Source organism: Bombyx mori, chromosome 14 (genome assembly GCF_030269925.1).
Source record: "Bombyx mori chromosome 14, ASM3026992v2".
NCBI lineage: Eukaryota > Metazoa > Arthropoda > Insecta > Lepidoptera > Bombycidae > Bombyx > Bombyx mori.
The window spans coordinates 12045801-12072286 of NC_085120.1; the positions used below are offsets into that span (position 1 = coordinate 12045801).

Genomic DNA, 26486 nt, shown 5'->3' on the forward strand with positions numbered 1-26486 from the left:
TAATTTAATCTTGGGGTAAAATAGATATTCCTTCTATTAAGTCAAAACTAGAGCTGTTGCCAGGTCTTGGTTCAGTTGAAGCGAAGCTGGTATTTGTAATTTTTTTTTTTCGTTATCATAATCTTGACCATCATCATCATCATCACTGTTTTCATCACCCGAGTCGCCATCATCGTGATGAGTCGACATAGGGCTCATCGGTGTAGTTTACAACTCGGTCGTTCAATCTTCTTTTTTGTCTATAATTAATTATTTTTTTAAGATATTCGATTCGTAGTAATCGAATGTTCCTTTTTTCAATTACCAGCTTCCGATTATTTTCTGTTTTTTTTTTTTTTTATCTGAAGCCTAGCTCTTTCATAATTCGTCGTAAACTTCATTCCGAGCCATTAAAATGTATATCTTCTTTAAATTTTTCGAAGCCTTTCTACGGTACGGAGTTTCGCTGCTTGTTATGTAGTTATTATGATTACATCTTTTTATTACAGATTGAACGAAACTATCCATTCCGGTAACTTTCTTCTTCCCTGATCTTTTCTTACCCGGAGTCCCAAACACGGCGAGCAAGCCAGAGCCGTTAGCTTCGTTAATAATGCACCTAACAGTACTCACTGATGTTTTTGTTGCTTCCGAAGTCTGTTTTACTTTTTCCATATCATTCTTCCCCTGTTTTATAATGAAGCAATATACGTCGTACACAATTTTTCTACCCTTTCTTTTGATTACTACACCAGTTTGTCGCGGCATAGTGTATTTTTTATAAAAAATCAACAAACACTCAACAAATAGCAATGGCAACAAAGTCAACAAGCAATTATAACAAATAACTTAACGATTAATAACGATAGATTTTTCACTGTACGCAAGCGTACTTTTGGGAGCAAGCGGAATGAGGGCGCGGTGCGGGACGCAAGGTTCGACTGATCTACCAGATTCTACCAATAACGCGCTCGATACGATTTCCCCTGCCGTCGCGCCTCACCCTCACCACCAAAGTGATCTAAAATTCGGTTCTGCGCAGTCAAGGTCATTTGCTCAAGATGTTTGCCGGTTACTATACCCGAAAACAAAATTTATTTTGACGAATCTAGCTGTAGTAGAATCTAGCTAGTAGCTGTAGGATTGAAATGATTTTAATAGACCTAGAAATACATTTTTTTTGCGCATCGAATATGGTTATTCCCTATCATTTATGTATAAAGCAGTTATTGTCGCTTAGTCACGTTTGCCTTTCAAGCGTCGATATACAGACGTGGGTGTATTTATTTTTGCGTGTGTTACTTTTACTTATTAATTACGCAATTGAGAGATGTTGCACTGATTTGTCGACCGTGAAATTAAGTTGACGTTTCATAAATTTGAAGTTTTTATTTTTATTTTTTTATTGCTTAGATGGGTGGACGAGCTCACAGCCCACCTGGTGTTAAGTGGTTACTGAAGCCCATAGACATCTACACCGTAAATGCGCCACCCACCTTGAGATATAAGTTCTAAGGTCTCAAGTATAGTTACAACGGCTGCCCCACCCTTCAAACCGAAACGCATTACTGCTTCACGGTAGAAATAGGCGGGGTGGTGGTACCCACCCGCGCGGACTCACAAGAGGTCCTACCACTAGTAAATCGTGGCCTAAAGGATAAGACGCCAGGTGTACTCGTATCGAGCGATCTTTTTTTATGAATGACTGAGGATTAAGATAAGATAAGATAGCCTTTATTAACACTCTAATTTAAGTTACATTTTTATTTATTTTAATAACTAAGACACTAGCGCGATATTTTATTTTATTAGGAAGACAAACAGTGAACTTAAACTATATAAACTCTAACCTTACAACTAAACACCATTTAAATATCTCCGCATTTAAAAGGTAGGGTAGGGAAAAAAAGCGTTTCAATTTTACCGCTTTTTTTTTTCTTTCCTTTTTTTCCTACCTCTGATCGCCTTGAGAGGCTATTTCAGCGGAACCTTAACTAGTAGGTGAGCTCACGGGGCTCAAACCTGACGACGTTGCTAACACGAACCCTAGCAAGAGCCGTGCTTCGCAGAATCTACCACCGGATCGGAAACGCGACCCACTGAGAAGATCCGGCGAGAAACTCTGTGGACTGTGTCTGAGGGTTATTTTACCGTACCTTCCGTTTCTTCTTTTAACACGCGTAGTTTTTTTTTTTACTTTCAACAGATGCGTCAACAGATGGCGTGGATAGTCGGAAAAGTAAGTCTAAGCACATCTACCTAATTTTACAATCGTAAGCAATCGTCGTTACTGTCGTCGTCGCGGCCTAAAGGATAAGACGTCCGGTGCATTCGTGTTGAGCGATGCACCGGTGTTCGAATCCCAGGTGGGCACAAATTTTTCTATTGAAATACGTACTCAACAAATGTTCACGATTGACCTCGGTGAAGGAATAACATCGTGTAATAGAAATCAAACCAGCAAAAATATAATTTGCGTAATTACTGGTGCTAGGACCTCTTGTGAGTCCGCGAGGGTAGGTACCCCCGCCCTGCCTATTTCTGCCGTGAAGCAGCGTTTCGGTTTGAAGGGTGGGGCAGCCGTTGTAACTTAACATACTTGTGACCTTAGAACTTATATCTCAAGGTCCGTGGCGCATTTACGCTGTAGATGTCTATGGGCTCCAGTAACTTAACACCAGGTGGGCTGTGAGCTCGTCCACCCATCTAACAATAAATAAATAAAAAACAATTCAGTTACTGCTGTACAATAATGAGTATTCAACTCACCCGGTGCGAACTGGCTATATGCGCCAGGCCATGTGCTGGAGGAGGACGTTCCTCGCTGGACTCGTCCCCGGATCGCTCCCCGGTGAACACCGAGTCGTGAGACACTGAGAGTCCACTCCCATAGGCGCCCTCTCTGTGACAAAACAAAGCAACCTTCAACCTTCCCGTGTATTGCGATAAAAAAAACAAACAGACGACAGCACGGCGCTGGTGGGATCTTGCTGCCGGGCGTCACTCCTGGCAGGATTCAAGTCATCGTATTATGTATATATCTATGCCTATTTCTGCCGTGAAGCAGTAATGCGTTTCGGTCTGAAGGGTGGGGCAGCCGTTGTAACTATACTGAGACCGTAGAACTTATATCTCAATGTGGGTGGCGCATTTACGTTGTAGATGTTTATGGGCTCCAGTAACCACTTAACACTAGGTGGACTGTGAGCTCTTCCACCCATCTAAGCAATAAAAAAAATGTATATATGTCGCTCTGAGAGAAGCCGAAAATCGAAGGTAATGGAAGCTGATGGTACAAAGAGCCACGAAGGGCCTTCAGGGACACGACCTTCAGCAATGAAATATGCGACTAAGAAGAAGAGTAGGTGTGTTGAGCACGCTGCGAATAGCCCCCCTCTCGATTCCTCCCAGCATCAACTTCACCCCTGTCTTTCATGGCAGGGAGTTTCAGCCCAGGCAGTGGGGTTTGGCCCGAGGCCCGTTCCGTGCCCCAGTAAGGGGGTACGACGACCCTTCTTGCTTGCGTGTGTCGTCAGGTTTGAGCCCCGTGAGCTCACCTACTAGTTAAGGTTACGCTGAAATAGCCTCTCAAGGCTCTTAGCTTAGGTAGTGAAAAAAAAGCTTGCGTGCATTGTGCATGCAATGTGAACGATCGGTTCGTTCTTTTGCTGTCTATTTTATTTACATATGAGAATGGTCAATTCGATCCTTGTCGTCGTCTTTTGGGAAGTCAAAAAAGTACTGCCTGCCGCTAGTCGCGTCCGCCTTCGTTCCATTTCTCTCTTTGTTTCTTTTCAAATTCTTGTCAAGTCTCTGTCTTAGTCAGTGTCTAGTCTTTGTAGGTCTTATGTCTTGTCAAAGAGGTTGCACGTCACGACACAATGACGACGACGACTATTGTTAACGCCTAGCATACATCATTTGAGCCCTACGCTCGCATCAAACATTAAATTATTTTATATTATTTATTTTTATATATGGAAAAAAGTATTACTTACTCTATGCTACAAAATGTCGACCGGCGCACGCGCCACTAATTATAACTTAACTTAAAACCTTATAAGAAAGTAAACCGTTAAGCTTGGAACGAATTCATCTTTAATCAAAATCTCCACATGCGAGTATCGATAGTAGTCCAGCTCAAATTATAACATAACTAATGTGCTTAGTGCGAGTTTTTTAACGTTTTCGATAGCGTAAAAGTTAACTTAAATTTGTACGCAGTTGGAACAGCGCTCCTAGCGGCAAACGTAGGCAAACGTTCCAACTCCATACAAATTTGAGTTAACTTTTACGCTATCTAGCACGTTAAAAAACTCGCACTAAGCCCAAAACGCTAGCCTAGGCAAACAACAAAAGCGAGGAAAGAGATAAACAAAACCTGACAATTAAATTAACTTTTCAGAATTATTTATATATTAATACGTGAAGCAAAAACTTTGTATCCCTTTTTACGAAAATTGCGCGGACGGAGGAGTATGAAATTTTCCACACCTATAGAGAATATAGAGAAGAAGTGCACAAAGCTAATATTTTTTTTTAAATAATGCATAAAATATACATTAAATCAATAAAGAAAACATTACACACACTACATACCATGTATTTGACGCACACACGCATGCATACTATTTATTGTCAAACTTTTGTTCTTGACGTCTGTGGTCAAATTGAGAATAGATTAAATATTGTTTGTCTTTGTTAATATTTTTTTATAGTGTAGCCTTGGCGAAATTTGTGATTATACAAAATTACAATTCCAATTAATTATAGTCGAATTTCCACTAGTGCGGGACCTCTTGTCTCATTAAAATGTTATACGTTCTATTATTATGTTATGTTGTGATAGGTTAATTACAGCATTACAATATTGTGTTGACACTTTTTGAACTTATTCAGTTGTATTAAATTCGTTTACTGAAAATGCCTACAGAGCCTTGAAACGGTAATTCGATGGTTACCGAAGTCCATATGGACATCAACAATGAAAATGCTAAAAACTAACTCTTTTTTTAAAATGTCAATATTGGTGGATGAGCTCACAGGCTCACCAGGTGTTAAGTGGTCACCGGAGCCCATGGACATCAATCACGTTAATGCCGATGCCCATCTTGAGACATGAGTTCTAAGTCTCAGCTTTTATAGTACGACTGCGCTATCTTTGAAACCGAAACGCATTACTGCTTCACGGCAGAAATAGGCAGGGTGTTATCCAACCAAGCGAGCTCTCAAGACGTCCTACCATCAGTAATTATGCAAGTTTATAATTTTGCGGGTCTGATTTTTAATACACGCTCTTATTCTTTCTCCGTTAAAGTCAATCGAGAATATTTGTTAAGTATGTATTTCATTTGAACACCGGCACTGTCGCATTGCTCAATATGTGTACACAGGATCCCTTTGCCTTAGCCCAGAACGATTTCAAACATCGAAGTCCCAACAAATATAATAAGAAAAAACTAGTTTAAAAAAAACTAACAAAATACGCTTTTATAGAAAATCCATTTCTCCATCCATATTTTCTATTTTTTTGTTGGATTTTCTATAAAAGCGTATTTCGTTAGCTTTTTTAAACTCTTATTTATTTTTAATTTTTTAGTTGAATTTGAAATTTTTTCAAGTTATTTCTTTATTTTAATTTTTTTTTACAATTTTAGAATTGTCATCGGTCCTTAATAAGTATACCCAATTTCGAGTTAATCCAACGTTTTGAAGGGGGTCAAAATATGTTCAAAGATTCCGTTACAAACATACATACGTCTTAAGCTAATAAAAGTGTATTAAAAATCCTAAGTTATGGCAGAATCTGCGATATACCTAGTGTTTATGATAAACTCTAATTCGATATCGGTCATGAACTCATCACTTCAATATACATAAAAGTTTAAAATGATTTATAAATTATCATTCACTCAACACTAATTTATTTGGCCTTTAAAATTCAAGAGAACGATGCCATTAGAAATGAGGACTTCCTGTTGAACTAAATAATGCGTTCATTTGCAAATCTGAACTCATCAATATTAAATTATTTGCCACTTAATTTTAAAGCCCAGGTAATAAAAATCGATATCATTCTGTTACTCTTACATTTTCCTTCGATAACGTTATCGCGTGATTATTTCGAGGCAAAAATAAACGGGAAATATGTGATATTTAAAAATAATTTTAATTAGAAATAGTGCTTTTGAGGATATTATCAAAATAACCCTTCTACTCTTATCTGTTCATAAAATATTTATAACAACTACTGATACCATGCACCCCACGCTTTTTTTTACAATAAAATTAATTTTCTTACACTATTTTTAATTCAAATTTATTAAAATTAATTTTAAATTTTTTATTGCATTTTCTATAAAAGCGTATTTTGTTCGTTTTTTTGAACTATTACCTATTTATTTTTCATTTTTTAGGTGAATTTCATTTTTTTTCAATATTTTTTTTAGTTTTGTATTGCCATCGGTCCTTAATAATTATAATACCAAATTTCGAGTTAATCCGACGTTTTGAAGGGGGTCAAGATCATGTTCAAAGATTCCGTAACATACTAACATACATACGTCTGAAGCTAATAAAAGCGTATTAAAAAGGAATTTGAAATTGAAATAGATTTTGAAACATAAACTATTTATTATCGTTGAAAATTATTTATTTTTGTATTTTTATTTTTATTTATACTTATTGTACACAAAAAGAAAATACAATAAAAACAGATTTAAAGAATGTCTAAATACTATGTACAAAGGCGAGCTTAACTCATTCATGAGTTTTCTTCCAGCAAACTATTAGCAGAGAGAAATACGATGTATAAGTGGGGGGGAATAGTGTACAATATAAGAGCTATTAAAGCATTAATTATTATGGTATTACGTTAGATGCTACGTAACTAGAGACTACCTTCCGACCTTTTTTTGTTTTTTGTCTATTTTTATTGCCCTTGTAGGCAGACGAGCCACACTGCCCACCTGATGGTGAGTGGTTACCGTCGCCCATGGACTTCAGCAATGCCAGGGGCAGAGCCAAGCCGCTTATTCTGGTGATACTAACTTTCTCCTGGCGTGTCGTTCCGCGTCCAGCAGTTCACTGGTGGAACTGCTCTTCGGGTCTGGAGACGCGTCAGCTCGGGTGCCGCTGCCTCGTCTCTTGAACATGCGCCGGAGCCCACGTAAGAACCGGCCCGTGCGGCCCTCGCCTGTAAAGATGAGAAATCAGAAAATATCAGACACGCAAAAACCTGCAGCAGATAAAACTTTACTGGTGGTAGGACCTCTTGTGAGTCCGCGCGGGTAGGTACCACCGCCGTGCCTATTTCTGCCGTGAAGCAGTGATGCGTTTTGGTTTGAAGGGGGGGCAGCCGCTGTAGCTATACTGGGATCTTTAAAAAAAAACTTATATCTCAAGGTGGGTGGCGCATTTACGTTGTAGATGTCTATGGGCTCCAGTAACCACTTAACACCAGGTGGGCTGTGAGCTCATCCAAACAACTAACCAATAAAAAAAAAACTAAAGCAACTTTAATGACTGATTTGTATTGTCTTCTAAAGCGAAAGAGCATGTGCCATATGAGCCTCGAAATAGTCTTGAGAGGCTATTTCAGCGTAACCCTAGTAGGTGAGCCCACGGGGCTCAAGCCGGAGTGATGCTAACACTGAACCTAGCAAGAGCAGTGCTTCGCAGAATCTACCACCGGATCGGAAACGCGACCCACTGAGAAGATCCGGCGAGAAACTCAGCAGGCTGTGTCTATGGGTTAATTCGCTTGTCGAGCCCTTCGTCGCAAGCGACGGGTTCGACGAGGACAGTGACCGGTGCTTGTGGTACCTAACAGCACCGTAAATGGATCGGGAGGACTCGTAATGACGTGTTTTGGGCTACGTCGACTGTTTACCATTCGGTGTACAGGATCGGGTATGGATATACCGCTAAAAACTGCTGTCAAACCTCGTTTGATAAAGAGTTATAGTGAGAGTTATAGTGAGTGCGAAAGAGTTATAGAGTTATAGTAAAATGGTATTAAATAAAGATAAATACAACACTGACCATGGTTGTGTGTGTCTGCATGCGGCGGTCGGTATGGCGGCTCCAGCGAGCCCTCGCGCACACACGACATAAGACCCGCGCCGCCGCCGCCCGACATCCGCCTTCACTCTGGAATACATAAAATGATATATAGTATCACGCTTCCTTATTATTATTTTTCGCCTATCTATTCACTGGTAGCCTAAGAGGCTATTGCAACTACGTTCGGACAGGTAGGTGAGCTCACGGGCTCAACCGAAGAGAATTTGCTAACACTAGCCCTAGCAAGAGCAGTGCTTCGCAAAATCTACCACCGAATCGGAATCGCTACCCACTGAGAAGATCCGGCGAGAAACTCAGTGGACTGTGTCTATAGTTAGTTCGCTCGTCGAACTCTTCGTTGTAATCGACTACCGGACGAAGGTTACCAGTACTTGAGGGTCAGGAGGATCAAGCAAGACATGTTTCATGCGAAAGCGGGCTTGCGTTGCCCCGTCGCTCAGTCGTCAGATAAGCTTCCTTAGACGTTTTTATAAGCACACTCAAAGTATTATCAAGTTTAGGTAGGTAACACCTACACGCTTTTTACATCTTCTGCTATCGGGCCTTAGATATCCTGCGCGCCCCCTAGGCGAGGGAACATTCAAGGGGTTCGGCTTCGACCCAGAAGAAATAAAAAGATACAGGTCTCACGAGTTAATTCTACCTCAAGCATCAATTGCATTGTATGGCATCAATGTCTACCTTCAAACGCTTGACTTCTTCAAGATGACACAAAAAGACACGTTGGTGTGGTACATAATATACGTGCAGTCCCAGAATATTCCTACCACTACTGAGTATTCGTACTGTTTTAATTTGTCCAGTTTTATTTTGGTGTTATTCTTATAATAAAATGACTAGTGAAAAAGGGCTCGGATAATAAAACAGAAGAGAAAATGTAATAGATAAAGAATGAATCAAAATTCTCATGTGTCGTTTATGGTCGATATTCTAATTTTGAAGAGCACTAGTATAAGCGTAAATACTATTTATTTATTTATTTTATTATGATGATATTTCGAGAATGCGCAATGTATTACAGTACGTGACACGTAGGTGACAGATGCGTCCCACGAGCGCCTTCGTCAAACAGAATGCGTACTTAGCGCCGCGTTTTTTTTTTTTTTTATTGCTTAGATGGGTGGACTTGCTCACAGCCCACCTGGTGTTAAGTGGTTACTGGAGCCCATAGACATCTTCAACGTAGACGCGCCACCCACCTTGAGATACAAGTTCTTAAGTCTCAGTATAGTTACAACGGCTGCCCCACCCTTCAAACCGAAACGCATTACTGCTTCGCGGCAGAAATAGGCAGGGGGGTGGTACCTACCCGTGCGGACTCACAAGTGGTCCTACCACCACTAATAAAAGCGTATTTAACGTCGCGCTATTCATATTGACCAGATGAGTCTAACGCTCCTTGACGCAACGCATTCGCCAAATCATAGTGCCTTTCGATAGCAGTGTGAAAATTTAAAAGTATTAAGAAATCGAGTGATTCAGATGTGGCATTGTATAAGCATGGGTATTTTCTAACTATTTCTATCATTTTTTCGGACATTATCTAGTATTTTAATACGCATTCACTCGAACGCTAAAATAAAATTTGTAAAAAATTATAACGCCTGACGTCAATGCGTCCTAACGCCGCGATAGAGCGCTGCGTACTTATAGCGCTGGGGCTCTGTTTGACGGTATTTTACCATAGTAGTACAACACATCTCGGCGTCATAGCGCGGCGTCAGTTTAGCGCTCTGACGCGCGCTAATTACGCGTTCTGTTTGACGAAGCCTTAAGCTATAATTATATCGCAACGATCCTACGTCAGTATTGGGATTATCGGGCTGTCGGTAGCACGTTAAGTTGTAATCCGTTTATACTTTAGTCACATAACAGTGTGCTTAGTGCGCGTTTTTGAACGTTCTCGATAGCGTAAAAGTTAACTCAAATTTGTATGCAGTTGGAACAGCGCCCCTAGCGGCAAACGTAAGCAAACGTTTCAACTCCATACACATTTGAGTTAACTTTTACGATAACGAGAACGTTTAAAAAACTCTCACTAAGCACTGAACGTCTTATTAATCCTTGCCCGATACAGAGATTCAATATATATTTTTTAATATTGCTTGGTTTAAATGAAGAGAATGCATAAGACAAAAGTTAATAACCGAAAAATTCGCAGCTCATTTTCGTAATCCCAACCCATCCCGGGATACTGCGTCCTCGTAAATCCATTAGGGTAACGTTGCGAGGGAAGCCTTTTAGTGTTAATGTACGCGATGAATTCCGTTGGCCAATTTATTGTCAAGAGATTGAGTTTTCTCTTGACGTTCGTTTCAAATGTAATTTTATTTGCAATCTTCAATTTTCGGTAGGCAGCGGCTTGGCTCTGCCCCTGGCATTGCTGCAGTCCATGGGCGACGGTAACCACTCACCATCAGGTGGGCCGATTGCTCGTCTGCGTACATGAGCAAAAAATATATATCTTTGAACCAACTAGACTAACATAAAGATCTCCCGAATCCTGATCACGCAGGAGCCAGTCACCGTCGACGCCCTAGACACGACCTTACCGATCCATCAGATCCAATAACCCTAGCATTAGACACCTTTAGCTTTAACACTAGGAGTAGGGACTCAGGGACTCCGATAACCGTTCTCGTCGAAACTCGGCAAAGAGTTCGACGTGCAACTAAGCATCAGCCCGCTGAGTTTCTCGCCGGCTCTTCTCAGCGGATCGCGATTCCGATCCGGTAGTAGATTCATTCGCAAAACAGCTGCTCTTGAGTTGTTAGCTCTCCTTTGAAGACGCTCGGGTAGCTGTTAGCAAATCCCACCCCTCCTGGCTGAGCCTTTGCTCGCCCACCTGTCCTGGTAAAACTGGAAAGGCCAGCGGGCCACCAGTAAATTCTCAAAAATAAAAAAAAGATAAAGATCTGGTATCAAAAAGAAACGCTCCGATTTCAACGGCCTAGTTAATAATGTTCTCGTGTGTTATAGAAAATAGAAATGTACACAGTTCGGCTTTATCTTGTCTAGAATGTCGCCGCCACACCCCATTTCCCGTGGACGTCAAAAGACGACTTGGGAATTTATAGGAGGATAGGCAGCAGAGCTCTCTTGAGTATTTTCCTAGCAATATTTAATCGCAGACAGGCATATACTAGTGATAGGATAACACTGATGTGACAGACATGTTCTGATACAAACAAGTGTAGCCTACGTTTCATGCTTAGAGTAGATGTTGGTAGGTTTGTGTCCATGGACTTCAATGGCAACCAGGTGTTCGAAAAACATTTCTTACCCGGTATACATTTGCTTTTAATTTCAAGCTTCAAGAAAGAAAAAAAGAATATTACCGAAAATAACCCTTTTCCAATGGTTTTAAGTTTCTAATCTACGCCCTAAAAAACTATGTTAATTTTACAATAGTATATTTTTAAGGGTTAAGATAAGCATTTGCCAGGAAAACTAAAAGAAATGCAAGCGACAATAACGTTACGCTCTCATAGTACAAGGTCAGCTGTACATACTGTTTATCCACAGAAGGTCAAGGACAGAACCGCGATCGATACGGATGCTGAGAGCGAGGGAGATGAACGCACAAGCGAAGTACCCAAAAGAAAGAGACAGACTATCCGGAGATGAGCCTTAGTCGATGTCGTTTTCCTGCTACAAGCACTGTGTTCAAATGAGTCATTATGTCTCGAAAATGTGAAAGCATCTCTTGTATGACAGTTATTAGTCTAAAATTGCGCTAGTCCGCCTTGTATAGGCAAGTCGCTGTACTGCTTTAGATAATTATAGCGTTCAAAGTGAGATTTATAATAATGCTGTGATAATCAAAACGTAATTTTAAACTAATCTCTCATTAAACGAATTGCAACTGACTATGAACATAAGCCGGATTTAGAGGTCATCTTGTCGACTCGAAGTGTTAACTATACTAGAGGTATACTTAATTGGAATTGTACACTATTATGATTGTATTTTATACTTCTTTATTCACAAATTTCGCCAAGACTACACTGTAAAAAATATTAACAAAGACAAACAATATTTAATCCATTCTCAATTTGACAACAGACGTCAAGAACAAAAGTTTGACAATGAATAGTATGCATGCGTGTGTGCGTCAAATACATGGTATGTAGTGTGTGTAATGTTTTCTTTATTGATTTAATGTATCGTTTATGCATTATTTAAAAAAAAATATTAGTATTGTGCACTTCTTCTCTATATTCTCTATAAGTGTGGAAAATTTCATACTGCTCCGTCCGCGCAATATTCGTAAAAAGGGATACAAAGTTTTTGCTTCACGTATTAATACATAGATTAAATTTTAATGTATTATTATTATTGTGTGTGTGTTTGTTCAAACGAAGCAGTTGTTAATTCTTATTAATAAAGTTTCAGATCTAAACAAATAACACTTATTTTTCAGGTGATATAAAAATTAAATCCACACAGCTTGATCAGCTTGAAGCCACAATAACATTCAGTTCAAGGCCAAGACAAAAGTGTTGATTTATTATTTAAAGTCAAATTTATTAATTATTTTGTAATTGTTCGTTCTTTTTTGTATTAAGAATATTACCAGACACGTTCTCTATCGGACACGTAAGGAAAAAATCAAACGATAGACAGAACAGCTAGCCTAAGTATGCAAAAAAAACTACTTTACAATTTAATCTTACGATTATTTTTTTAATTATTATTATTTCTGATGGTGCGAATACTTCAGATTACTGCATGGTCACGGATAAGTAATAAAATGAAACAAATTAAATCAAATGATTAGTGAAAGGAAAATAATATTTAGATCAAAACGAACTATGAGCATAATGCGTCCCAAATTGAAATCGAATCGCCGTGGGTGAAACATGTGAACACGGTGTATCGGACGTTATCTGTTCGAGCAGAAGGCGGGAGTGTCCTTGTTCCCAAGTCCACGTTCCCCACTAGGATTAGAGGGCCAAGGGGAAAGTCTTATTGATACTCTGTGTCAGTTTCACTGTCCTATGAGTCTAAAATTTTTGATTACCCCAGTAGAAAGTTTACGGTTTGTATTTTTATAGACGCAAATATACGTCTTCATGTCTGTGGTGGTAAAACAAGAGCCACCTGGTACAAGCAAGCTTCAAATAAAACTGTAGAATTGCAATCATGCATTGCAGCAATGTAGATCTTTATAAAGTGCACAAATAAATTGGAATCGATAAACGGGTCATAGTTTTAAACAAAATTCATTCAAGACGTCAGTTAGGCGAAGCTTGGAAATTGGTCGAAGGTTTCTAATTATGATTTGATAATGATTACGACAGTGTTATGAGGGAATGCTTGCATAAAAACGGACGGTTGACCCGAGTCATTTCTTTGGTAACTGCAACACTGAACCGGGCTGTTGTACATCCATACTATGTATGACGAAATTCTTCTTTCATTATTAAAAATTTCATGTATGTATTATATAAACTCGTACATATGTAATTTAGGTTTGTAACTATATAAGTACTTAGAACTGTCAATATCAAAACCGACAGTTCTATGTTTGAGTGAATTAAGTTTCATTTTTTTATTTAGGTAATTATAGTTAAGTTCAAGTGCAGGTTTATCTTGACATTTCTCTTATAATTTATTTCTCTTTTCACCGTCTAGTAGTGCTCCTCAAGCCTGAAGGACGTGACTACCTCTATCCATGATTTTCGCCCTCACAATTTCGTGTCTTCTCGTTATGTATATGGAGTTGGAACGTATGCCTACGTTAGCTGCAAGGTGCACTGTTCCAACTGCATACAAATTTGAGTTAACTTTTACGCTATCGAGAACGTTAAAAAACTCGCACTATGCACACCTGTCGTCGACTATTCTAAGAACCTTTCTCTCTTATAAAGTATTAAATCTACATATATAAAAATGAATTGCTGTTCGTTAGTCTCGCTAAAACTCGAGAACGGCTGGACCGATTTGGCTAATTTTGGTCTTGAATTATTTGTGGAAATCCAGAGAAGGTTTAAAATAAATATGAAAATACTCAGCATTAAATAAAAATAACAATTTTGTTTTTCCTTTGATGTGTCCCCCGGCGGACGGATTCCTTTTGTTTATTTTAAGTTTATTTTATAAAAAGTTTAGGTCTTTTGTTTATCGATTGAGGCTCTACGAAGTCTGCCGGGTCAGCTAGTATGGAATATTTTTTAAATCTAATGGTAAAAGTTTAAAAACGAAATCTTATTTCAAATATCTTCAACCACACGTATATAGCTCACAAATTCTGCACATTTGTCAATTGTTTGGACCACGATTAGCTGTACAGAGCATGGTTTCAGTAATACCCTGAGAACTGTGCCGAGTTCTTGCGTCGGTATCATTGCCACACAACTATTGTCCGACGACTGCTGGTTATTGTGTCTCAGTTACTTCGGCAATGGATGTGCTGATTTCATATTTATCACCATTTTGTAATTACTTTATAATGGATGTGATCTTTTCAAAGCTTTTTTTTTGTGTTGAGTTTTTGAATTGAGAATGCTGTTGAATTTTTTGTAATCACCTTCTTAGGTTGACGAGGATACGGCTCGCCGGATATTGAGTTGACGAGCTTCAAGGATGTGAAACTTCATGGAGATAGCCATCCGCAGCTTGATAACTGGATAATTTATATATTATAAATTTATTATTATTTTAACTATATTCACCAAACGCGAACCGCAGAAAACAACCAGATATTTACACCAAAACTCCGGGTGTACATAAAACAACAGAAAACCCAAATTCTATTATCACATTAAGTTAGAAGCGGAAAGCTGCGACTTTATGGGAGCTTATGGGCCATGGGAGGGGGGCATAATGAATTTAGGTAATTGCCATTCGCCACAATTCTGTAATCCATTTTATTATTTAGATTTATGTGATCTTTAACTTCTATTTTAATTCGAAAAAGCCTTTAAAAACTTTCTGGCAAAAAATTTCTTAGAAGACTTTTTTATTAATTCCTTTATTTATTAATTCCTCTATCATAAACACATTGCATAACCTAGACCCTTATTTAATTCACACTATACCGCAATACATTGTAATTTACTGAAATACAAATTTCACTTGATACCCAGTATTGAATATCCAAAACGGAAATTACCAAGTGACTACAGATGTGACGTTCAACACAAACAAAGCGAAGACGATATTGTGTCCACATATTGACGTATTTTTGTGAATAATTTGTTTGTACCGCAGAATGGTTATGATCGAGAGAACCTTAAATAACTTAAATAATAATTTAAATAAGGTTTTTTTTCACAATGACTATGGCCGATTGCATCTCGCGTTTTTCTAAACTTGTTATTTTCGAAGATTAGGTCTTTTAACTTCTAGATTGCTCGCTATATTATATGTAATCAGTGTGCTTACGGTCACCGTCCTCGTCGAACCCGTGGCTTGCGACGAAGGGCTCGACGAGCGAACTAACCCATAGACACAGCCCACTGAGTTTCTCGCCGGATCTTCTCAGTGGGTCACGTGGTAGATTCTGCGAAGCACTACTCTTGCTAAGGTCAGTGTTAGCAACTCTCCGGTTGAGCCCCGCGAGCTCACCTACAAACGTTAGGGCGAAGCTGAAATAGCCTCTCAAGGCTATCAGCATAGGTAGGAAAAAAAAAAAAAAATGCGTGCGTAGTGCGAGTTTTTTAACGTTCTCGATAGCGTAAAAGTTACCTGAAATTTGTATGCCGCTGGAACAGTGAGTGCCCCTAGAGTCCAGCTCCATACAAATTTGACTTAACGTTTACGCTATCGAGAACGTTAAAAACTCGCACTAAGCACACTGAAGTATGAAAGTGACCAAAATCGCCCCATAATTGTGTTATTTTCTTTAGTTATATCAACGCAATTTCTTCTGTAGGACATTGCCAAAAACAGATTCCTAAAAGAAATGTAGCTACAGCCAGATGAATATGTAGGTCCGTTTGTTTATACAGGTGCACCGATGGCATTGCTAGGACGTCGGGCCGCCTCGGAAGAACCGGGTTTTACCCGTGATGTGTCGCAATCCAATTGTTGGCTCAAGTGTCAATTCCGTATGAAAGACTCTTAATTGCTATTGGTGTCGTTAATTCGTCCATGTTTATACTTCATTGCGTATTTCCCGGTAATCTCTTGCTGATATAAAGCAGGCTGTGGTTAACACGTTTTTTTTACTAGCGTACCTATTTCGGTATTGTCACGGACTTTGTTTTCTTATTGATTTTCGAATCTAGTTTTTTTTAATTTCAATTTAGAAACCGCAAAGAAGCGGCAGTCAATCTCACTCTCTCTCTCTTCGATCGGTCCCTCATTGCTGAGGATCGTGGTGACTCCGTCCGATTCCATCAACCAGCTGTGTCCATCGAACCCGTTTTGTAGCTTGGTGGAGTGCATCACTGACAGGTACCCTCAGTTCCTCCGCTATTTGGTCCGACCATCGTTTGGGACCTCTACCCCTAGGCCTTTTTCCCTCTATTTTAAGCAGCAGTCAATAAATCGCGCTTTATTATTCGATGAAAAAAAGTTTGAAATGCTGTATCGTGGTCATTGTGCATCAGGCAATCTCCTGTTACTTCAAGGATTTTGCTAGTCCGTTTTTTGAGTAAGAGTTGTGAGTTGTCCAAAAGTCTCTGTCATACTACATATTTTGTTCAGATGAAATATTTTATCTCTAAAACAGGTGCTAAAGTTTGCTTTACAAACATTTCAAAGTTCGAGTTACGCAGTGAAATTAACGTAATTATTTTAATTTTGATACGGAATGTAAGGTTTCGTACGAAAATGTTACACGATACTTCACGTATGAAGGTCGATTTTGTGAGGTTTCATATCATTGGTAATGAAGAAGGGTTTGTGTAAAATTAATTAATACATGTCATCACCAATTCATGCATAATTAATACTACAAATAGCATAATTTCAATATAAGCATTCGTGGTACAAAATCATTCGCAACTGTTCTACAATTCTAACCTCTGCCATAAATTGTTTTGATCACAGAAAGCAAACCAGAGGAAAATAAATTTGGGATTTCGGGAATGTCAGACTTTTTATGAAATTAATGAATGTTAATTTAAGCCTTATCTTTTTGTTTCCTGGCAGGGAGTCGAACTTCATGCACGAGGTATCCGCGACTAAGGGGCGCACGGGTGGGTCTTGATTGTATGCTGATATTGGAACTAGACCACGGGTTAAGGACGTTCTAGGGCCCTACCCGCCAAACGACGCTCCTTGCACTATGTCATCTGACGTCCGATCTCCACCCGGGATCAGAACTCAGCCTGAGTAGAGTGGTTCCTACGGTCAATACTAAAAACAACCCTAAAAAAGCGACCCCACCGCCAGGACTCATGTGTCGTCGAGGCGATTGTCGACGAATAACGACTCCCACGATACGTCGTCCCGTTATACCAGTCGGTGCCGATGGTGTTCCGAGATACCAACTGGATCAATCAGCCTGCCGGGTCGGAGCCCGATATAACGTCGACCAGATTGCTCGTCCACAATACGTTAGGCGATGAAGGCAACGCGGACAGCAAAGTCAACCTCGGCCACTTCTCCCCATCCTTCTGGTGCTAGCGTGTTAATGACACAGCTTCGACCCCCTCAGGTTGCCCTGTGATTCTTACGGGGAGGAGACTGCCTCCTCACAATATTAACTTACACACAATATAACTCCCAACCTAAATTTGATCAAAAACATTTTTCCCTCCAAACAAACTGAGAGATTACAATATCGATGTCATATAAATAAAATATTTTATGAATATACCGAAAATTCTACATGGAAATAATTTTAGTTTGCTTTTATAGCAGACGAAGTGTATTGATACACAGGGGATTATAAATATGAATATCACTATGTTTGGTTTTCGATAGAAACTTCTTTATATTTAGAAGCTCGTGACAAAATCGCCATGTGACAAAATGATCATGGTGAGAGTTGACTCACTAATTCGTTTGTCTCACTTATATTCGAGCTTATTGAAAAGAACAATTAAAATGTTATTAGACAGTTGCGTGGTTACTGGGGAATGATTAAACAGTGATAACTCCAGAATAATAAACAACTGCACACACGAAATTGGTTTTGAAGGGCTGAAATTGACAATGCTGTCTGTCTCCATGAAATTAAATTCAGGATAAAGTTAAACGATGTTTATAATTTAAAAAAAATTACGTAATATGATGGCCTTAAAAGGCCATTTCATGGTAGCCCTAAGAAGTAGGTGAGCTCACGGGGCTCAAATCCGACGACGTTGCTAACACTAACCCTAGCAAAAGCAGTGCTTCGCAGAATCTACCACTGGATCAGAAACGCGACCCACTGAGAAGATCCGTCGAAAAACTCAGTGGGCTGTGTCTAGGAGTTTGTTTTGCCAAGTCCTTCGTCGCCAGGGGTTCGACGAGAACGATGACCGGTGCTTGAGGTACCTAAAAGGACCTTTAGTGGATCGGGAGGATCTAAAACGACGTGTTTATATTCATTATAAGTTATCGGAGCTTTAGAAGCCCGTTATAAGATTACTGACGCTTTTTTTAGCCTGTTTATGCCTATATAACTTTCGATAAGACTCTTTATTCATAACGGTTTACTAGGGCCTTGAACTAAAACGTTGCTATAGTCCTATAGTAAACAGTGTTGCGATTTCGGAGAAACGTAATTGGGTTATTGAAATCAGGGCTGTCCCAATTCTATATTATTTAAAGGTGTTGTTTTATTCAATGGATTTTCACCAATAATTAAATTTGTTGATTTCGATATTAAGAGACGACAATTCTGTCTATATTCTTTTTAGTCCCTTTTTGCGTGTTACCTGTACCTACATATACGACAGTTTTGTTTTTCAAGGCACTTCGAAAACCCATTGTGTTTTTTACTAAATTTATTATTGGGTTCCACTTATTTGATAGCCTGATGCCTTAACCCCGGTTAAAATGTTTATAACTAAATGTTTCCTCGTATTTTTCGAGTGATCCCGGTATATAGCCGGGTACAGTCAATAATAAAACCATGAACCATGTGAAACTCAATTCAATGTCCAAACTCCAGTATTTGTTCAGGACAAGCAGATTTATGCATTCCGTTATTTTTAGTGGCCCGGATGTGTTTCTTTCTCTGAGAGCTGAGATAGTATGTTTTGTTTATTCAATGTGAAGATTCGCTGCAGCTGTAGTCTATTTTGTAGATACTGGGCTGCTCAAGCTGCCTCTTGTGACTTTACACGAGCAGGTTTTTTTTATTATAGTTTTATTCCTTAGATGGATGGATGAGCTCACAGCCGATCTGGTGTTAGTGGTTACTGGAGCCCATAGTACAACGTTAATGCGCCACCCACCTTGAGATATAAGTTCTCAAGTCTCAAGTATAGTTAGGTGCCACTACCCCGCCTATTTCTGCCGTAAAGCAGTAATGCGTTTCGGTTTGAAGGGTGGGGCAGCCGTTGTAACTATACTGAGGCCTTAGAACTCATAACTCAAGGTGGGTGGCGGCATTTACGTTGTAGATGTGTATGGGCTCCAGTAACTACTTAACACCAGGTGGGCTGTGAGCTCATCCACCCACCTAAGCAATAAAAAAAATTGTTGGTTTACGTTAAATACCAGGTACCCTTTACAAGGTAAAAACCTATTAAATCAATGTATCTCATGCTCTTTCTGAGCAAAGTTAAATTTAATTACATTTCGCATGCAGCCTTTCCGTTGAGTTGAATATTATATTATAATATTTTGATTAGTACTGGGATGTTTTGACGAAGTAATTAAAATTGACTTACTTGCTCCCTTGATTTTTTTTTATACGTACCCAGTGGTATGTTCTTCAACATTTTTATTAGTGCGTTTTATTTTCATTTATTGAACCACTAGGAGAGTGAGTTTACTTGCTATTTTTAATATCGTAATTAATTATTGGTGGAATAAGTAAATACTTAGGTAAGAAAATGCTATTTTAAAATGATTTTTACTAGCATTATCATCATCATACAGGTCTACATGCCATGACAACCACGACTACTCTGCCAAGAGTATTCGACTGAGAAGAAGACTAACATTAATTGTATCCTCGTGCTTAAATTGATTGTTCGCTTGCCCTTCGGAGCCGCTTACAAACTAGAGCACAATATTCATTTAAATAAATAAATATTGTCATCATTTCCCAATTAAATATAAATTAATGTTAAGCATTCAATCAAATGTAATCAAATCTTACTTTGTGCCTTTGTACATAATATTCCTATTACTCTGTACTGTGTCTTGTTTTCTGTGTGTACATAAATAAATAAATAAATTATTTAATTTTCATTTTTGTTTTTAATGCACTGTCGATTGCACCTATAATTGAGGTGACATCTGCCATGAACTTTTGTCAATTTGTCAATGTTTTGTATTGATGATCACTTTGTTAGCGCAACTTAATAAATAAATACCTAACTAAATAAATATTTTCCCATTCACCCAGCAAGTGTGTCGTCAAAATATTCTCGGTACTTATTATTTGTTTGTACTCACCTTGTCGGTTTCAGGGGTTTGTTTTAGTTGCGGTCGCCATGGCAACGTGTGACCTCGAACGACCTGGAAGTAGAGGTAATCCGATTTGAATTCGTGTTGATAAACTCATAGCATCATCATTGTATTGTCACAGCAGGAGAGATCGATTAAGGGAAATTAACACGTTAGTAAATTAGAATAACTTCTTAAACAGACAAACTAAATTTGATATATTCATCTGTGTCTAAGTAAATATAGAACCTTAAAAAAAAAACACCTCGTTAAATTGTCATTAAAACACATAAATAAAATATGATTCAAGTTTGAGTTGCCGACAAAGACCCCAAGGTCCTGACGGAATAATTGAGGCTTGAATACGTAATGAGGTCCACGCTACAATTATGGAGGTACTCCAGTTTTCATCCACGTGGATTCTGTGAATTCGTAATGAGATTCGGAAGAAAACGATAATTTGAGAACGAAGCTACAATTGTTTCTTGAGGATTCAGCAATTACAATATCGTAACGAGTGTAATTTAAACATGGAATGGAAATATGAATATCTTGTTTAAGTGTTTACAATTTATACTAGACTAGCTGACCCGGCAGACTTCGTAGTGCCTCAATCGATAAATAAAATACCTAAACTTTTGTATAAAATAAACTTAAAACAAACAAAAGGAATCCGTCCGACGGGGGACACATCAAAGGGAACACAAAATTGTTATTTTTATTTAATTCCGAGCATTTTCATATTTATCTACCATTTAAACCTTCTCTGGACTTCCACGAAGAATTGACACTTCCTGAGAGGAAGGCTAATGTGTTGTTAAGGCACACCTAAATAACACATTACACAGACGTTAGTGGTCTTGCATTCGGCCGACTACACTCGGTGATACGGCGTCTTGTGAGTCCGCACGGGTAGGTACCACCCTACCTATTTCTGCCGTGAAGCAGTAATGCGTTTTTTGAAAACCGAGACTTAGAACTCATTTTAAGCAGCGGCTTGGCTCTGCCCCTGGCATTGCTGAAGTCCATGGGCGAAGGTAACCACTCACCATCAGGTGGGCCTTATGATCGTCTGCCTACAAGGGCAATAAAAAAAATAAAATTAGCCCTTCTTATTTTACTAGCAGCGATAATGCTTCGCAGAATCTACCAACGGATCGGAATCGCGACCCACTGAGAAGATACGGCGAGAAGCTCGGTGGGCTGAGTCTATTGTTCAGTTCCGCTAGTTGAGCTCTTGAAGAGTCGAAAAGCATTGGGAGATCTGACAAGCCATCTTTCGGGCGACGACGGCTTTGCGTTACCCCTGGGTCAGATATGAGACATGCCTCAAGCCGAATGTCGTTTACACTGTTGTTTTCCATAGACTTTTTTTTTGGTACAAATTTTCCTTATTAGGAAAGGCAAGGGGATCTATGCCCATACAGCCTTGTCTGTTCTATATTTTTTCATAGACTACGATAATGTAAATAACAGACGGTCCACTTATTTGTAACACAATTTTGAGCGTACATATGATGCAAGCTTCGTTACAAAAGACACACACATTATAGCAAAAACAAAGGAATATTTAACCTCGGAAATATTCTCATCTTGATTACGAGAATAAAAACGGTAAACATAGTTTCCAAGACAATAAGCAATACAATGCGTGACTAAACTAAGCCGTTGAACTGAAATTGTCTTCGCTCGTTGCCTTCACCGCGAAGGTTTAGGGTTCATTATGGCTTGTTTTCATTCCGTTCTGTTGGTTTACTTGATAATGTTCTCGGCTTCAAGTTCAAGGTATTCTAGTCGTGTCTTGTGCGTCTAATAGATCGGTTATAAAATATAGGGAATATTCTTTGGCCTGGTCCTTTAACTAGATTGGCTATGATGCTGAATGTTATGACTTTCATGATTGTTAAAAGACTGTGGAAAAGGAACGGATAGCGGCGACCCTTGGATTTTCATCTTATGATCCCTTTCAGGAGTGATATGATTCCAAACTCTTTACAAGGAAAAGATACCATTGGATATCGGTCAACAGGGGCTTGGCTGTGCCCCTAGAATTGCTGATATCCATGGGCGACGGTAACCACTCACCATTAGGTGGGACGTACGTTACCCACCTATAACAGCAATAAAAAAAAATGATACTGTTTATAAAAACCTTTATACACTGACTGACTGGTGAAGTTTCTATATCTTTTTATTAGGGTTTCGGTATCTGTACTACAACATTCACACATATATGCAGACTTTAGAATCAATTACTATTTGAATTGTTATTTTATTAAAGTTAAAATCACGAATAGTAAATCTTTTTTTTTCCTACCTATGCTGATGGCCTTGAGAGGCTATTTCAGCTTCGCCCTAACATGTAGGTGAGCTAACGGGGCTCAAACCAGAATTGTTGCTAACACTGGCCCTAGCAAGAGCCGTGCTTCGCAAAATTTACCACCGGATCGGAAACACTGAGAAGATCCGGTGAGAAATTCAGTGGGCTGTGTCTATGGGTAGCAAATCTCATACCTCTGTCACGCATTGGAAAGTCTAAAAACTTCCATCGTACTTATTTATATCGTATTAGAATCATTGTAAGGATGGGTTTTATTAGTACGTTTTTACATTGAGGCTACATCTATAAAACCTGCCATCCCCAAGTTGTAACATTCAGAAACTAATTTACCTTAAGCATTCGTCAAACAGAACGCGTACTTAGCGCCGCGAACTTAACGTCGCGCTCTTTTCATGTCACACAAATTGACTAGATGAGTCCAACGCTCCTTGACAAAACGCATTCGCCAAATCATTGTGCCTTTCGATAGCAGTGTGAAAATTTAAAAGTATTAAGAAATCGAGTGATTCAGATGTGGCATTGTATAAGCATGGGTATTTTCTAACTATTTATATAATTTTTTCGGGCATTATCTAGTATTTTAATACACATTCACTCGGACGCTAAAATAAAATTTGTAAAAAATTACAACGCCTGACGTCAAAGCGTCCTAACGCCGCGACAGAGCGCTGCGTACTTATAGCGCTGGGGCTCTGTTTGACGGTATGTTACCATAGTAGTACAACACATCTCGGCGTCATAGCGCGGCGTCAGTTTGGCGCTCTGACGCGCGCTAATTATGCGTTCTGTTTGACGAATGCTGTTCACAGCCGTGGATTGCACATAAAATCTTCATAAATATCAATCAGGTCGATGTTTCAATCAAGATATAAATCCAGTCAATTATAAATGAAAATGAATCATTTTATTGATACATATGTTATTCGTATTTTATTGTGTTGTACGGTGTGAATAAATCTATATATGTATTAATACGTGAAGCAAAAACTTTGTACCCCTTTTTACGAAAATTGCGCGGACGGAGGAGCATGAAATTTCCCACATTCATAGACAATATAGAGAAGGAGTGCAGAATGTTAATTTATTTTTAAATAATGCATAAAAATACATTAAATCAATAAATAAAAACATTACACACACTACCGCGTATTTGACACACACATGCATATCGACGCTTGAAAGACAAACATGACTAAGCGACAATGCGTGAACTTTACAGTAGAGCAATTTAAAGTTGAAATATTTGGAAAAAAAAATATTTTAACGAATCTAACTGTAGGATTGAAATTATTTTAATAGACCTAGATATAGTTTTTTTTTGCCCATTGAATATACTTAAAGGCTATTGCCTATCATTTGTGTATATAGAAGTTATTGTCGCTTATATATATTGTCCATAATTTGATAAACAGGTAAAATTATCTGAATTTTATATAAAAGGTTTCTCGTCACAAGTAAAATTATCTAAGCCAGCATTGAAAGATTTGGAGTAACGTGTAAAACAATATGAGCTATCGTTGAAAGATTTTCAGTAACATGTAAAGTTAGACAAATTCGCACAGCTTAAAGTTTCGTTTTGGGTATATTGGACTAAAGTGATCCCATAGTTCACAACAAATCGAGTAAATGTATCTAAATACTATTCCATTTTTTTATGCATGTAGAAAGTGTAAAGAATTGAACTAAAATGTAATAAATTACTTTGATAAATCATGCAAAAGAGCGAAACCAAAAGAGCGCGACATTTATGAATAAACATTTATTGTAAGAGACAATAGGGATATATTTTTTTGTAACAAAATCACGCTATTACTATTATATTTTATACAATATTAAATAAATAAACTATAACACATTGTAGTGTATTCCAATATAATACCAAAATCTAGTTATTGCCTCATCAGTCTTAAAAACAATAGAGAATTATTAAAACTCATAAAAGCTCTAGTTTTCAGAGTAAATCAACAACAAAAACAATAATAAATTGTATTCTGCTATTAAACATAACCAAACTTAACAACACTATTGTAATTTAATCACTCTCCAAAGGCATACGATAGATATGCGACATGAGATCTTGTTATTTTTTGTTAATCGATCACAATCTTCAATATCGTACAATGTCGTGCACGTGGAATACTCAGAAACTCTTGTTTAAGACAATTAGGAATGACTTTGTCAGTGCAAAGTTTGAGCAAATCATCATATTTGGCTTTTGATATGGGTAACTGAGACCTATAACAAGATGTCAGTGATAACTTGATTTTAGGCTGAACTTCGACATCAAAAGATGATGCAGAAGCATTCATAGATGTTTTGTATTTAACGCTTTGCTTGTATTTTTGGAAAGTCATAACACGGATCTTGCCTTTGAAGTACTTATCACTAATACTATTCCATTTATAAAAATCTTCATAGCTCAGTCTTTCCACCTGAAAAGGCGATGAATCTTGCCTAGCTGTTGAAAATATTGTAAACCATTGTGATGATGGGTAAACAGTGGTATTTTTTGATCGATTCTCTACAATAGCATGGTATCGACATGTAAGTGTGTCCCGTCAATAGAAAGTTTATTTGAATAATATCGATATATTTGCACTCCTGTAATGATGAATGCAACATTGCTAATACCGTATGGTTCCGGTTTTGGCCTGGACAACAGTCGCAATAGAGAAGTAATCGCGTAACGTTTCTTCTAGCATCAATGGACTGAATATATTTATGTAAAATAGTTGCAATCTCATTGGTGCCACGCTTGCCATTACTTTCATCCCAGTAGTAACAAAAAACATCCCAGTAGTAACTTTCATAAACACAAAAATTACATACGGCTAGTTTCCTACTACGAGCATAATACAAAAACATAGATTGTGCAAAAGGCGTGTTGAGTACTTTTTCCGAAACTAGCATATGAGATGACGGATCATCTCGGTGTATATTTTTGTGGGCTCTAAAATGGGTGTAGCTTTCTTCTTTTTCTATTTCATGTTATTACTTTTCACTTTAGTTTTTCAGGATTTTTCATTTTTTTCGTAGTGAAGACGCTTGACTTTTTTAGGTACATGAAATGCGATGTTGAAATTATCTTGGAATATTTTACGAAAAATTCTCTCGCTTACAATATCCATGCCCTGATCCATGTTGTGCTTTTTGTATAGTTTGTATAAATTGTAGATATTTCTAATTTCTTCAGAAAGGTAAACTTTGCTCGAATCTTGACGATAGTAATGCGAAGGTACCGCTGGTATTTTTTTATTTTTAGTGCTCAGATCAAGAGCTCACAGCCTAGCTGGTGTTAAGTAGTAACTGAAGCCCATTGACATCTACAACGTAAATGCCACCACCCACCTTGAGATATGAGTTCTAAGTTTTCAGTATAGTTACAACGGCTGCCCCACCCTTCAAACCGAAACCCATTACTGCTTCAGGGCAAAAATCACGGCAGGGTGATGGTACCTACCCGTGCAGACTCACAAGATGTATCAGCGTAATTTTAACTAGTAGGTGAACTCACGGGACTCAAACCTGACGATGTTGCTAACACTGGCCCTAGCAAGAGCAGTGCTTCGCTGAATCTACC

General features: G+C 38.4%; 1 protein-coding gene across 3 annotated transcripts in view; it reads right to left on the reverse strand.

Moving 5' to 3' along the window:
• Nucleotides 1-26486, reverse strand: part of LOC101738072 (uncharacterized) — a 161721-nt gene that overhangs the window by 58533 nt on the left and 76702 nt on the right. For all 3 annotated transcript variants that reach the window (XM_038015381.2, XM_004923751.5, XM_062672168.1), the window contains 4 exons: nt 20575-20637; nt 8023-8130; nt 7030-7174; nt 2749-2881 (listed from right to left, as the gene is read on the reverse strand). In XM_038015381.2, coding sequence (XP_037871309.1) covers nt 2749-2881; nt 7030-7174; nt 8023-8119 — 375 coding nt within the window. In that variant the 5' untranslated portion in view covers nt 8120-8130; nt 20575-20637. The remainder of the gene's footprint in view (nt 1-2748; nt 2882-7029; nt 7175-8022; nt 8131-20574; nt 20638-26486) is intronic.